This window comes from Odocoileus virginianus, chromosome 14 (assembly GCF_023699985.2).
Source record: "Odocoileus virginianus isolate 20LAN1187 ecotype Illinois chromosome 14, Ovbor_1.2, whole genome shotgun sequence".
Taxonomy (NCBI): Eukaryota; Metazoa; Chordata; class Mammalia; order Artiodactyla; family Cervidae; genus Odocoileus; species Odocoileus virginianus.
This window is the reverse complement of record NC_069687.1, coordinates 31,186,638-31,200,999: the sequence shown is the minus strand read 5'-3', so window position 1 is coordinate 31,200,999 and position 14,362 is coordinate 31,186,638. Positions and strand designations below refer to the sequence as shown.

The window sequence follows — 14,362 nt, the reverse complement described above, 5'->3', positions numbered from 1 at the left end:
TGTGTTTTATGAATATGAGCAAAATTCTAGAAGCATGTGGGAAACCAGAATTTTTATGCCATTGCTTTTGAAAAGTACTGTCTTTTAGAGATAGCATTTGATTTTTTAAGATGGATTGAGGCCCCTAAGATTAAATATATATTTTGTGTGTATATTTAATAGTATTTAATAAAGAAAAATGTGTCATCAAAGATACTCCAACTGGGATCTGAGAAAATCCAGAGTAACCAAAGCCATTCTCGGAGAGATCGAGTGTGAGCTATGACTGCTTCAAGGTCTATTGATACTGAAATTACTTTGGCCACTGATACTAGAAAATTGAAGCTCTAGGGGTTGGGAGGAACCCACTCCAGTATTCTTGCCTGAAGAATCCCCATGGACAGAGGAGGCTGGCGGGCTATAGTCCGTGGGGTCACAAAAAAGTCGGACATGACTGAGCGACTAAACACAACACAGCACAGCACAGGCCTTAAACAGGAGAAAGAATATACTGAAAATTACATCCCAACTGAGTGTCCTGAAGGCCGTGGGATTACAGACAGAACCCTCTTTACTTCAACAAGCCAGTTGTTATTTGGGAGAATTAGTAAAGCTGGTTGTGAGTGGACCAACCAGTTGTGAGAAAGGTCAGTTCAGTCAAAGCAACAAATCTTGAAAAGCCACACCAAGGTAAGAGAGGCAGGCACTGCTTTTTCTGACTATACCTAGAATCCATCAAACTCACAATTCTGCCACCAGCAAAGGCTCCTGATGCTGGGAAAGATTGAAGGCAGGAGGAGAAGGGGACGACAGAGGATGAGATGGTTAGATGGTATCACCGACTTAAAGGACATGAGTTTGAGCAAGCTCCGGGAGATGTTGAGGGATGGGGAAGTCTGGTGTGCTGCAGACCACGGGGTCACAAAGAGTTGGACAGGACTGGGTAACTGAAGCGAACTGTATTTCAGCTGGATATGGCTCTCTTTTTAATGGCAGTTTTAAATAATGAGGGGCAGCCCACTATTTGGGGCTCCCATGTCAAAATATATTTGCTCTTAATCTTATAGAGTGAGATCCAGTCCCCTAATTGCTGGCACGTCCACCAATCTGGTACAACAGAACCTACATTACTATTTGGATTCAGACACTTGTGGATCAACTTTGTCTCCAAAGCTCTTTAACATATAACTTAAGCCAGAGAGAGCAGACTTTAGTAGATTCTGGGTATCAACAGAACAAAGCAATCCTGTATAATTTGCTGTATATTCTTATCAGCAGTGATCACTTACAATAGCCAAGACATGAAAACAACCTAAAGGTCCATTGACAGTTGAATTGATAAAGAACATGTATGTATGTATGTATGTATGTATGTATGTATATATATATATATATATATATATATATATATATATACACTAATACTATAATGGAGAAGAAAATGGTAACCCACTCCAGTGTTCTTGCCTGGAGAATCCCAGGGATGGGGGAGCCTGGTGAGCTTCTGTCTATGGGGTCACACAGAGTCGGACATGACTGGAGCGACTTAGCAGCAGTAGCATATATACTACACACACACACACACACACACACACACACACTGGAATATTACTCAGCCATGAAAAAGAGTGAAATAATACCATTTGCAGCAACATGGATGGAGTTAGAGACTATCATACTAATATAAGTAAGCCAGATAGAGAAAAATAAATATCATATGATATTGCTTATATGTAGAATCTAAAAAAATGATACAAATGAAATTATTTACAAAATAAAAATAGATTCACAGACATAGTAAACAAACTTACTTAATTTACCAGAGGGAACAGTGGAAGGTGGGGGAGGCAGATAAATTAGGAGTGTGGGATTAACATATGCATACTACTATATATAACATAGGCAAATAATAAAACCCTACTGTAAAGCCCAGGAACTATACTCAATATCTTGTAATAATCTATAATGGAAAAGAATCTGAAAAAAAATATACATATGTGTGTGTGTCTCTCTCTATATATGTATAACTGAATCACTTTGCTATATACTTGAAACTAACACACATTGTAAATTAATGATATTTCCATGAAAGAGAAGAAAGTAGTGGTCATACAGTTAAAATGGCTGTGTTTTGAGAAATAGCTCATTTCTTTAACAGGTTCTGAGCTCATTGACTCTGAGCCAAAGTTGCTTTGTAAACAAGAAAAGTCCCCTCAATAACCTGCAAAATTGAGTGGCATTTTACAAAGAGAATGTCATATCTGCCCTCAACTTAGTTAAGAGTCATATACACACTGGTTAAGACCTCCAGCACCAGAGCTGCACAGATGTGGACTTAAATCCTGGCTGCTCCACTGTGCAGCTGGGATCCTGCATCAGGTCCTCTCTAAGCTTCAGGCTTCTGATATTTAAATTCGTGTTATTATGAGGAACCACTGAATACAAAGATATTGCTTCGTACACAGAAAACACTCAATAAGGGCTAGCTAAAACTATTATCACATTTTTTGAGAAATAAAAGTTAAAAAAAAGAATTCTAATTCGAAGGATATACATGAAACCTTTGGGGGCTCCTTTGAAAAAGAGTGTTTTGTCAAAGGTATTATTATGACTACAGATTTGAAATTACACAGAGCTTATGAACAGTGAGTTTTTAAAAATTCTCACTATAAAAATTAGAATTTTTGAAATATGTATTATAGACAAGAGAATGTGGTTTAGAAGTTTTCCTACTGGAAGGGCTTAGTTGATTAAAAATATAAATTATTTGGATTTTTAAAAAGTATCTTCTTCTCTTGATTATTCTTATGCTTATCAGAGAACTAACTTATCTTTAACAAAGAGCAGTTGATTATTTTGAATTCCTGACACCTCAAACCGAGAAGTATTTTAATGTAATCATGTGGATGGGTCGTTACAGATCTCTTTAAAAAATACCCTGAAATTTAAAAAGTTGAAGTGAAAACTCAGCTTTCAATTAGAATCCTTAATTTGTTTTTAAAATAAAATGACCACTGCGGGGAGTGGGGAAGCAGAAGGGATATATTATATTCCAAAGGGGAAGATTTATGTGTTACCTGCCAAGCATCTATCTGTACAGACACAAGACAACATTTACCATGAATTAATTATCATCCCCCACACATTCACAGTCACGCTATGAAAAATGTCAACCCTCTGACAATTCCATTAACGAAAATATGCTAGGGATTTCCATCCTTAGTGATTACATGACTTCAGCTATCTAAGCTGAGTCATTAGGCTGATGTGCTTGATATCTTCACTAGGCAAATACTTTTTAAATCTTAAAGTGAAAGTACTTAATTTTCAGGAACAATTTGGTGGTCCAAGTTTCCAGGTGGCTCCTCTGGGCCACTTCACATTTGCATAATTTCAGTTGTAATTACAATATGTTTACAAAGTAGACAGCATCTGCCTCTAGGTACTGAGTATTTAAGGATACTAAGGAAAATTGTTATCTGATGATAAATTTGTTGGCCTGGATACAGTTAAATATATTAAAGAGAACTCATTCAGATCTTACCCCTACTCAGTTATTCACTAAGAATACCACATGATCACACCAAAACTAAAGTATTTTGAGGAAATTTTCAAATATTTGTTAAATGTCTACTATGTTCTAGATACTGGAGTAGGTGTTGAGAAAACAGCAAAGGTTAAGTGCAGACAAAGTGGTTGTTTCTGGATATTATTTTATCTTGAAAGTGATGTTTTTGGAGCCTCTTAAAAGCTAAAGCAAAACAAAATGAGCTTCTTTTCTTGGCAAGGTAAAGTTACCTTGAGGGTTCTCTAACAAGCATAACCATTATGTCTCTATGGGTGTTCTTTTTGTAAGATCAGAGGCACCAACAAATATTTAAGATTCACATTGGGAGAGTCAAGTGCATCCCTTGACAATCCTAAGCCTTTAGGGACCACTTGCAGTGTTGGCCCCAGGCCCCCTGTCCTGGTGGTTAGAACAGGCAAAAGGGTTAACTACCTGGTAAGTCCTCAAACTCGCTTATATTTAACCCAGTGCCCCACTCCAGTCTATTATGGATCTGAGCAAGTGAAATAGATGCTAGGGATCATCTGAAATCCTGAAGAAAAATCAGAAATGACTCACCATTCTCCGCATAGCCACTTTCTCCAGAAACGGCATGAAGTAAATAGAAAAGCATACCCAAAGCAGTACTTAGAAGTGTCATTCTGAGAGAGAAATAGAGGAGACACCAAGCGCGTGAGCGTATGCATAGGAATGAATGAGAGAGAGAGAGCGCGAGCAACTTAAGTCTATAGCTTTAGGACTTTATACTTGTTTAACCACAGGGGGGAAGTAGGGGGGAAGTCTAAACAGAAGAAAAGAAGGCAAGTGCCAGAAACAGGAAGTGTGAGTAAAAGTATTGCTGCTGTAAGCAGAAGCAGAGGAAAAGAAGGGATGGAGCCTTTCAGAGGCTGGTACCTCTTTGGCATCCCTGGCTGCCCCCAAATGTACTGGCCTTATTTCAGATGGAGGTGGTGGATTCAAATCTAGGCTTGAAGTAGCTTAGATCCACTTTAAAAGAATCATGAGACAAAAATCTAAACAGACAAACTTTATCAATTGCTTGTCTGAGTGAGTGTTGCTGTAAAAGAAGATTGTGCACTTAAGTCATTTACTGCAGGTATATTTTAAATTATCTACCTCCCGTCTCTGAACATACATGGTAGAGTTCCACAAGCACAGTCACTCTTCTGTTGTGTTTTTTTTTGTGTATCCCTGGTGGTTACTTATGCCTCATCCACCGTAGTAGGCACTTGAGAATTATTTGTTTAATGTAGAAGTTGGCAAGCTAGGGCCCAGGAGCCAAATTTGGCCCAATACCTGTTCTTGTAATGGGCTTCCCTGGTGGCTCAGATGGTGAAGAATCAGCCTGCTATGCAGGAGACCTGGGTCCGATCCCCGAGTTGGAAAGATCCCCTGAAGAAGGGAATGGCAAGCCACTCCAGTATTTTTGCCTGGAGAATTCCATGGACAGAGAAGCCTGGTGGGCTGCCGTCCATGGGGTCACAAAGAGTTAGACATGACTGAACGACTAACATACACTTTGGTCTTGTAAGTAAAGTTGTGTTGAAACATGGTTGCTTTGTGATTGTATCATCACAGTAAAGTTACTGAGGCAGAAACTGTACGTCACACAATGTGTGAAATCTTCACTATCTGGCTTTTTACAGAAAAAATCTGCCACCCTTTGTTTAATGGATTAAATAGTTTTCTCTGTGTATTTAAAATAGGTTTCCATTTGTGAAAATCTGATTGCCACACAACTTTTCAAGAACATAAGTTACACGCATGCCACACTGGTACTGACGTACACAGGACAGAATTCTGAGAAAACGACAGAGGTCATTCAGACTCTCCTTAAACTAGTTTGTCCATAAAAATTGTCCTCAACACAGCCTCATGGCTAAAACAGTGATATTTGTCAAGCTTGGCTGCATGCATGCTAAGTCACTTCAATATGCACCTCTTTGCTATGGACTGTAGCCTGCCAGGCTCCTCTGTCCATGGACATCTCCAGGCAAGAATACTAGAGAGGGTTGCCATGCCCTGCTCCAGGGGATCTTCCTGACTGACCCAAGGATTGAAACCACAACTCCTATGTTGCAGGAAGATTCTTTACTGCTGAGTCACTGGGGAAGCCCAAGCCTGGATGACTTCTTAGTAATTGTTGGATGTTCTTCCACATCATTTGTGTTCAAAGTCATAGGTAAATAGCAGTTCTGTCATCAACACAGTTTTGCTCACATCTTGTCATGGATAATCTAACCTGGATTCTGGCTATGAAACACCACTCTCTTGACTCACCATTTTTTTAGAAAAATCCGCAAGACTGTGAATATAGGGTGACAATTACAGAGATGCTGAGTGGACAGTGATTTATAAACTTCTGTTCAATTCACTGTTATTGGGTAGCATCAGTCCTATGGACCTGTAAGAATACTATGGGAAAGTGGGAAAGTGTTAGTCACTCAGTCATATTGGACTCTTTGAGACCCCCATGGACTATAGCCCGCCAGGCTCTTCTGTCAATGGGATTTTGCAGGCAAGAATACTGGAGTGGTCATTGTCTCCTCCAGGGGCTCTTCTCAACCTAGAAATTGAACCCAGGCCTCCCACATTGAGACAGATTCTTTACTTTCTGAGCCATCAGGGAAGCCCCAAGAATGGTTATAGTAACCAAGATGAATAACATCCCTTGCCCCAGGGTAAAACAGGTAAGCCACATGGGCTAGCTTGTCTTATTGTTACAGGTGAGTTTTCCTGGTGGCTCAGTTGGTAAAGACTCTGCCTGCAATGCAGGAGACCTGGGTTTGATCCCTGGGTTGGGAAGATCCCCTGGAGAAGGGCATGGCATCTCACTCCAGTATTCTTGCCTGGAGAATCCCCATGGACAGAGGAGCCTGGTGGGCTACAGTCTATGGAGTCCCAAAGAGTCGGACAAGACTGAGCAACTAAGCACAGTGTTACAGGCACTGTGACAATCTCGTAAGAGGTGAAAAGAAGAGTTGGGGCATTTGTGCTAGTCCTTGGGAGCCCCTCTTCAGAGTTGACGTAGATCCAGTGTCAGACATGGGGTGCCCTGTTCATAACGTCATATACTGGACTACAAATTCAAGGAATATTTCAAAGCAAGAAGCCAGCTGAATGGGACGCAATCCACCTCCTCCATCTGCTGACGCCTTCTTTTGGCATTTTCCACACATCTTCCATGAAGAGTAACATAAATAAATGGTGACAATTTTGTGCATCAAATGATAATTTGTGTTCTCACTTCTGATTTTTCTTTGAATGCTCAGTTAGACAATCATAAGCCTGATTTACAGAAATTGGTGTGTTTTGCATGTTGAGCTGAACATCCTTTCAAGAAAGCTGCAATTATAAATTTCCATGAACTAAGTGTTCAAAGAGAAATCACAAATCATAGCCATCCAGCAACATAGACCTCGTGAACTGCTCACAGACTGTCACTCCACAGGTGAGTAATTGGCTCGTGTCTCTTTAAGTTCTCTTGTTTATCATTCAAGTGGACTATCATTTTGATTGTATCTCTTTCCTTTAGTTGTGAAGATGTAAAAGAACAAAGTCAAGACACAATATTTTGGTACAGCATGTGCTAGCTGGCTCAGGGGATTTCCACGGGTATACTTAACTCTCTTCGGGTGGGGCGGGAGATGTTGAAGGACCTCAGAGAGAAACCTATATTAAATGTGGGGAGCTCAAAGAAATGAGAGGCTTCACTTGTCCCTCTAGACATTCTGGGGGAGCAACGGTACCTTCTCTACTTTCTTTACCCAGATCTCACTGCTCCTCTGGAAAGTTGGAAAAGCTAAGTTTCTAAGAAACTTAGAAAATCCCTTGCTCCACCCACCACCTAAACAGAGACATTCACTGAATTTCTTGTCATTATAGGCTATGGGAGAAGTGGAGCGATGAGAACAGCAAAAGCGAAAAGATGCTCAGGGCACCAGAGCCTCTGACCATGGAATCAGGATCTGAGCAAGCAGTCCTTTGATGGGGCAGCTTGACTGGAGCTGACATTTTCTCCTTCTCGTCTCTCATCATTTCTTCTCATTGCTTCCTTTCTCTTCCTTCTTATGTTGTCTTCCTCTAGCTTCTTGAGTCCCCTATGATGTGGTGAATCATAGCAAAGGTGTGTTATTTTCTTCTCAAATACAAGCAGAATAGAGTGACTTTGTAAGACTCCTAGGATCAGTTGATCCTGTCTCTCCTTTCTTCCTTTTTTTGTGATCGTTCAGACCATTTTGTGAAACTGACAAAGCACACAAATAAGATTTTCTTATATTTTCACATTGTAGTAAGTAACATGCCCTTTGTGTATAACTGGATAGAGTCCTAAAGAGCTCAGAGCATTGACCTTCTAGCAAGATTTGAAATCTGTATTCCAGTTGGAGGGGAGTGCACTCTTGGATTGTTTGGTGTTTGTTCACTTCATACAAGTTCCTTTAGGAAATCCCACGCTTTCTCTTTTCCCCTGATTAATAACGATAAAGATGCTCCTGGGAAAATTCAGGCTGAGATCTTAACTTCTTGTTAATCTTCACTATCTCAGCTCTTCTTTTATGAACAGAAATTTTATTTCCATCTTTTACAGAAGTTTTAGAGTTAGTGGGACAGACATCAATGTATTGCCTGTTTCAATACCCTTGGGAAACAACTGTTTGAAGACCAAAAGTATTTCTCTGAATCAGTTTTTAAATGAAGCCTATAAAATAGCCCCTTAAACACTTAATAATTTGTCCCAAATGAGAAAAATGTAAAAGTCATTCATCTTGAGATTGACTATTAAAGGACAACAAAGTGAAATAACAGCAACAATAGTAATAATAGATAGTATGTTGCTATAGAGATATACTGGCTAAAATCTGTTGTTGAAAAAATACTCAGCAAGTCCCAAAAGACATTCTCTGAGGTCTGTATTAACCTCCCCCTCTCACTGTCACTTACCTTCTTTGATTAATGATCAGATTTTATCCGTAAGGTAGAAAGCAACAATGGGCCCTGCCTTCTGCCAGAAAAGAGACATCCAGGCCAGCTCAGTGGAGTGACTGGGGAGTCCCGAGCACTATGAGAAGAGAGAAAGGAAAACACCCAAAATGTATCAAGTAGGCGAAGATGGCTGTGGGGAAGTCTCACTTTGCTCTAGTCCTGAGCAAGTCCTCTTTAGCATTTACCAGTGTGTGCTGAGTCAGGCCCCAGGCTTCTAAGGGGGAGTCCCAGCGCCGTGAAGTTTCATTTCCAGGAGCACAGTATTTTCCTTGTTGTGGCTCTTCTTTCATTTCCCTTTCCTCCTTACCCCATGTCTTCAGCCTCATGCCTTGCTGTCGCTTGTGTTCTTTCTGGGCAGAGATGATATGCCAGAGCTGTTGTATCTCTATAAGACTTTAGTCTCTGTCTTCGGAAGCAACAAAAAGGAAATATTGGAGTTCCAGTTGGTCACACTTTGCTAAAGATGTTTCTGTCAGAAATAGTTTTGATAGCAGGAGGTACCCAAATTTCAATAGAAGTGTGAACAAGAGTGTTGAGCCTTCAGGAATGTGGGACACTGTCTGGCTACGGCTATAGGCTCCAGAGCTTCCATGGGCAGCTGCCAAGTTGTGGGTCTACCTACAGCCTCTGGTTTCTCCCAGGCCCTTCCTGAGATGGTCCATGGCATGCTCCTACTCACAGCTGTCAGGCACAGCACCTCTGCTGTGTTTTGGAGAAGAATCTGGATTGACACTATCCTAGGCTGTGACCTTGCATAGATTTCTTTGCCTTGGGAAGAGCTCCTACCACCCCACAGAACACTTTTGGAAGGACTGCTGTGCTGACAGCCATACCTGCCTCTAAACTCAGCCAACCGGAAGAATTAGCAAGAGTCCTCAATTCTACATCCCCACGCTTTGCCTATTCTTTTAGATCCCGGCACCTCCAAGAGCTGCTAGTGGAGTAGGCAAAGTCCGAATGAAAAGTGACCCTGACTGACACTGCTCATGGAATTTTCATGACAAGCAGCACAGTCCCCAGATGATTTGACCCTTGGCCAAATTTTCAAGGGGTGTCCCTGGTGGCTAAGTGGTAATGAAGCTGCCTGCAATACAAGAGCTGCAGGAGACCTGGGATCAATCTCTGGGCTGGGAAGATTCCCTGGAGGAAGGTATGGCAACCCACTCCAGTACTCTTGTCTGGAGAATCCCATGGACAAAGGAGTCTGGTGGGCTATAGTCCATGGGGTCGCAAAGAATCAGACACAACTGAGGGGCCAACACACTTTCATCTTTAGCTTCAAGAGAAAAGGGAACATGTAGTCTGCAAAGGTATAACTATGTCCTCGAGTAAAACTGGAGATTCTATTAGTAAAGCGAAGAGGAAGAGAATGACTCTTGGGGAGAACAAGTCACCTGTGCAAGAGCTGTACATTTAGTAGTTTTGCAAAATTGTGCTGGAGGAAGAACACATGTAGTAGTATCTTTCTCCACCTGTGGGACGTGGGGTAGGCATCCCATCTTGGGATTAAAGGATTCTAAATGACCTATCAGATGAGTGGATTTAGATCTGGACAGGGCAGAGTTTGCACTTGGTCTCTAGGGAAATAGAACTTTAAGGCTTATATCAGGGCCATTTTCTCTAATTTCCAATTTTGGATCCCGAGAGACTCCAAAGAGAATCAGAAGTCTAAAACAAAAGTTCCAAATCTGTGTACTCCATGAATCTCCTAAAACTTGAAGTGGCAAAAGGTCTTTTCTTTTTTTAGAATCTCGAAGGTGTGAGTGATACAAAACTTTAAATTCCCCCACAGTGACCCAGAGGGGATCTCCATACTGAAGCAGTTGACCTGTCATCACGGGGACCCTGGACTGTGAGAGACTGGGCAGCCATGTCTGAGACTTTTGATTTGGGTTTCTGTGTACTGATATCCTGCAGGATCTTGGCTGGTTCTTCCCCCTCCATCTTGGCAGGTGAAGGGAGGTAGGGACAAGAGTGCAACTCACGCGTTGAGTGCGTGTGCTGGTCCTACCTTCCCTACTCCGGAGAAATGGCAGAAGACAGCCCTTTCTTATTCCAGCCCCATGACTGGAGGGAGGTCAGCCTTGCTCCTGGGGAAGCTTCTCACTATTTTCTCCTTTTTAACTTCTGCCCGTGCCATTTCCAAAGCAACTGTCTTCCTCTCTACAAGCAGCATAAAGTGTTCCCCAACCCTGCTCAAGTCCTGTGCTTTCTTAGCTAAACTCTCTTCTCTGCCGGAAGCAAAAGGGAGGGAATTCCTCTCTGTTAAATGTAGAATAATAAAGTAGCAGGGGCAGGCAGGGAACTAGTTTATATCAGTGCGTATTTTGTACTTGTTTTTTCACTCAAAGGGCTCTTAGCTTTGCCAGTTCTTTATGGGAATCTGAATTTTGCCTACACTGATCATTTTAGAGTGCCTTCCCCCCCAAAAAAGAATCTATTTTAAGTAACATGCCAGGTCATTGTGAGCGGTGTTTTGTGCCCACATTTGCAGCGTGTCCTTCATAAAGGACTTAGGAACCACCAGAATTTGTGGGAGGGAAGGGGAGGAGGCTGAGCCAGTATGCTGTGGGTCTAGCTCCAGTCTGCTGGTGTTTCAGAACTATTAATCACTGTCCCTCCCTACCCCTGCCCATGAGTTTTACTTCCTTTTTTTTCTTCCTCTCATCCTCCACTTCTCGTGCAAGAGCCAGGCACTCTGAACACTTGACTTGAGGAAGAAAGATGCCAGTTGAAACCATTGGTGAGAAAAATCTCTTCCAGGTATTTGAATTTCAAAAATCTGGAGACTTGGAGGTAATTAAAGAGAAGAATGGTATAAGTGGGGTGACAAAAGAAAGGATTATCAACTTCTCTGCCCTCTACAAGACTATTCCATCCATCCCTCAGACTAGAAAAGGATTCATGCTGGAGAGAAGTGAATGGAGAGAGGATGGGAAAAGGGGGCAGATTCCTAGGCCAAGAGGGAGCATCTAGAGGGGATCAGATGGCAAGTGATGGGACCCAGGGCTGCAAAGTGTCCACCTTTATCTAGAGCCTCCTTACCAGGAGCGCCAGACCTCCATCTCTCCACTCTGGGGTCTCCGCACACCACATAACTCGGAGCTCTGCCATCTGTCGTTCCCATGGGTCCAATGAAGAGTTTACTTCAACACAGCAGGTGGTCTGATTTTTCTCCCAAAAAAGTTTCAGGAAGTTGCAAAGTCCCAAGAAGAAGAAAAGTACAACCTTGGACATTGAAAAGAGACTAGAAATAGGGAAAAGAGAATCCCCCTTTAGTAAAGGGAACCCTTTTACAGTGTTGGTTGGAATATAAATGGATACAGCCACTATGGAGAACAGTATGGAGGTTCCATAAAAAACTAAAAATAGAGCAACCATATGATTCAGCCATTCTACTTCTGAGCATATAGCAGAGAAAACCATAATTCAAAAAAATACTTGCACCCCAATGTTCATTGCAGCACCATTTACAATAGATAGGACATGGAAGCAACCTAAATATTCATCAACAGAGGAATGGGTAAAGAAGATAATGTACATGTACAATGGAATATTAATCAGCCACAAAAAGGAATGAAATTGTGTCATTTGCAGAGATGTGGATGGACCTAGAGACTCTCATACAGAGTGAGGTAAGTCAGAAAGAGAAATATTAATACATTTATGTGGAATCTAGAAAAATGGTATAGATGAACTTACTTGCAAAGCAAAAATAGAGACACAGATATGGAAAACAAATGTATGGATACCAAGGAGGAAAGAGGGGTGGGATGAATTGGGAGACTGGGATTGACATGTATACATTACAATGAATAAAATAAATAACTAATGAGACCCTACTGTCTGCACAGGAAATGCCATTCAGTGCTCTGTGGTGACCTAACTGGGAAAGAAATAAAAAAAAGAGGGAATATATGTATACATACAGCTGATTCTCTTTGCTGTAAGCAGAAACGAACACAGCATTGAAATGGAACCATTCTACAATACAAGAAGAAAAGAAAGTCTCCCTCTTCTATCCTCACCATGAACCTACACTTGAAGAACTGAAAAAAATAATGTCAGAGTGCTCTGAGACAGAATGGTAACCTTCCTCCTGCACAAAAGACTGTTTCATAGTATAGTTCTCTGTGTAGGATCTTGTTTGAAAAATAAAGGAGTTCCACTGCTTAAAATTTAAAAATCTCCGAGTTCTAGTAAATAGTTCACATGCTCGGAATCATACTTGGGTTCTGATTCTGTCCCTGGCAGTTCTGTCCACCTGCACTTGCCTAATCTGCAAAATGGGACCATAGTATCTGATTCTGAGGGTTGCTCTGTTGTTGAAGCACATGGTACCCTGCCTGTCACACAACTATTCCATGCATATAAGTTTTTCTCACCATCTGCTTTAGTCAAGAAGGTAACAAATGTGGCAAATGATACTGTAAAATGTTAAACCATGTGTCTCTTCCCCATTAACTTAAAAAAAAGCTTTTTAATTTATATTTGAGTATAACTGATTAACAATGTTTTGATAGATTCAGGTGGACAGCAAAGGGACTCAGTCATACATATACATGTATACATTCTCCCCCAATCCAGGCTGCCACATGACCTTGAGCAGAGATCTCTGTGCCATACAGTGGGAACTTTTTGGTTATCCATTTAAAATATATCAGTGTTTACATGTTGATCCCCAGCTCCCTAACTGTCTCATCCCCCCATTCTTCCCTGACAACCATAAGTTTGTTCTCTAAGTCTGTGAGTCTGTTTCTGTTTTGCAGATTATTTCATTTGCATCATTTCTTTTTCGATTCTGCATGTAAGGGATGTCACACAATATTTCTTCCTCTCTGTCTGACTTTACTCAGTATGACAATCTCCAGGTCCACCCATGTTGCAGCAAATGGCATCATTTCATTCTTTTTAATGTTTGATTAATATTCCAAGGTATATATGTACCAGATGTTCTTTATCCATTCATCTGTTGATGTCTTGGTTATTGTCAATAGTGCTGCAATGAACATTTTCCCAATTAACTTTTAGCCCTTCCTCCCACAGTTCTCTATTGCCCCAAGTGAAAATTGTGATACTAGAAAACAGAGACCTTAAATTCCTGGTTTTCCATTTCATAAGCCACATTCCATAAGACAAGAAAGATTTGCAACAATTGTTTGTCAGGCAAGACACTTCTCCCTTCCCTCCCTCATCCTAAGCCAATCCACTTCTCTCTCTCTCAACTAAATAAAGGGACTCTAACTGGAAAGGGGGAGGAAAAAAGACCAGAATAGAGAGTTGCATGCTGATGAACACTTATGAGAAGAAGTCTAGAATCCCAGCACCTCCCTGCACTGGGCAATAAGTCCGAGGAGAAGGAGAAGCAAGCTTGGGGGATGTAAGAGTAGAGGGAACCTATGCTTCAATTCTCACTTGGATGCTGGAATTTGGACCACCCATAGGTTTCCCTAAACCATCAGGGTGCTGGGGAAGAGAGTAGAGATGGGTGCCAAGGGTGCCAATGCAGAGAGGCTTGAGCTTATCTCAGAGTCTCTGTGTGTCCCAAAGGCCCAGGAAGTCTGAGATTTCTCTGTTTCGGACAGCTATGTGGATATGACACTGAGATGCTCTGGGGTTAGGGACTATTGTCAAGAGATTTCATAAGCATGGAAATGTTGGGGACCAGGTAGGATCTCAGACACCTCTGCAGATGCCACTGGGGGAGATAATCTGCATGATATCTGGGTAAAATAACACATTCTAGAAGATTCCAGAAAGGGGAAAGACACTTTTGGAGGACCATGGGCTCAAGGGCTACTCCTCTGATGACATGACAATCCAACACTATCA

At 41.5% G+C, this 14,362-nt stretch overlaps 1 protein-coding gene across 3 annotated transcripts in view; it reads right to left on the bottom strand.

Annotated features, from left to right (window-relative positions):
- The window catches only part of IL7R (interleukin 7 receptor), a 31,291-nt gene extending 27,010 nt beyond the window's left edge, over positions 1 to 4,281 (bottom strand). Inside the window, exon 1 of one of the 3 annotated variants that reach the window (XM_070476578.1) lies at positions 4,106 to 4,281. In XM_070476578.1, the coding sequence (XP_070332679.1) occupies positions 4,106 to 4,187 (82 nt within the window). In that variant the 5' untranslated portion in view covers positions 4,188 to 4,281. The remainder of the gene's footprint in view (positions 1 to 4,105) is intronic. The other 2 variants (XM_020911343.2, XM_070476577.1) reach the window with 2 other exon arrangements.
- Positions 4,282 to 14,362: the final 10,081 nt, after the last annotated feature.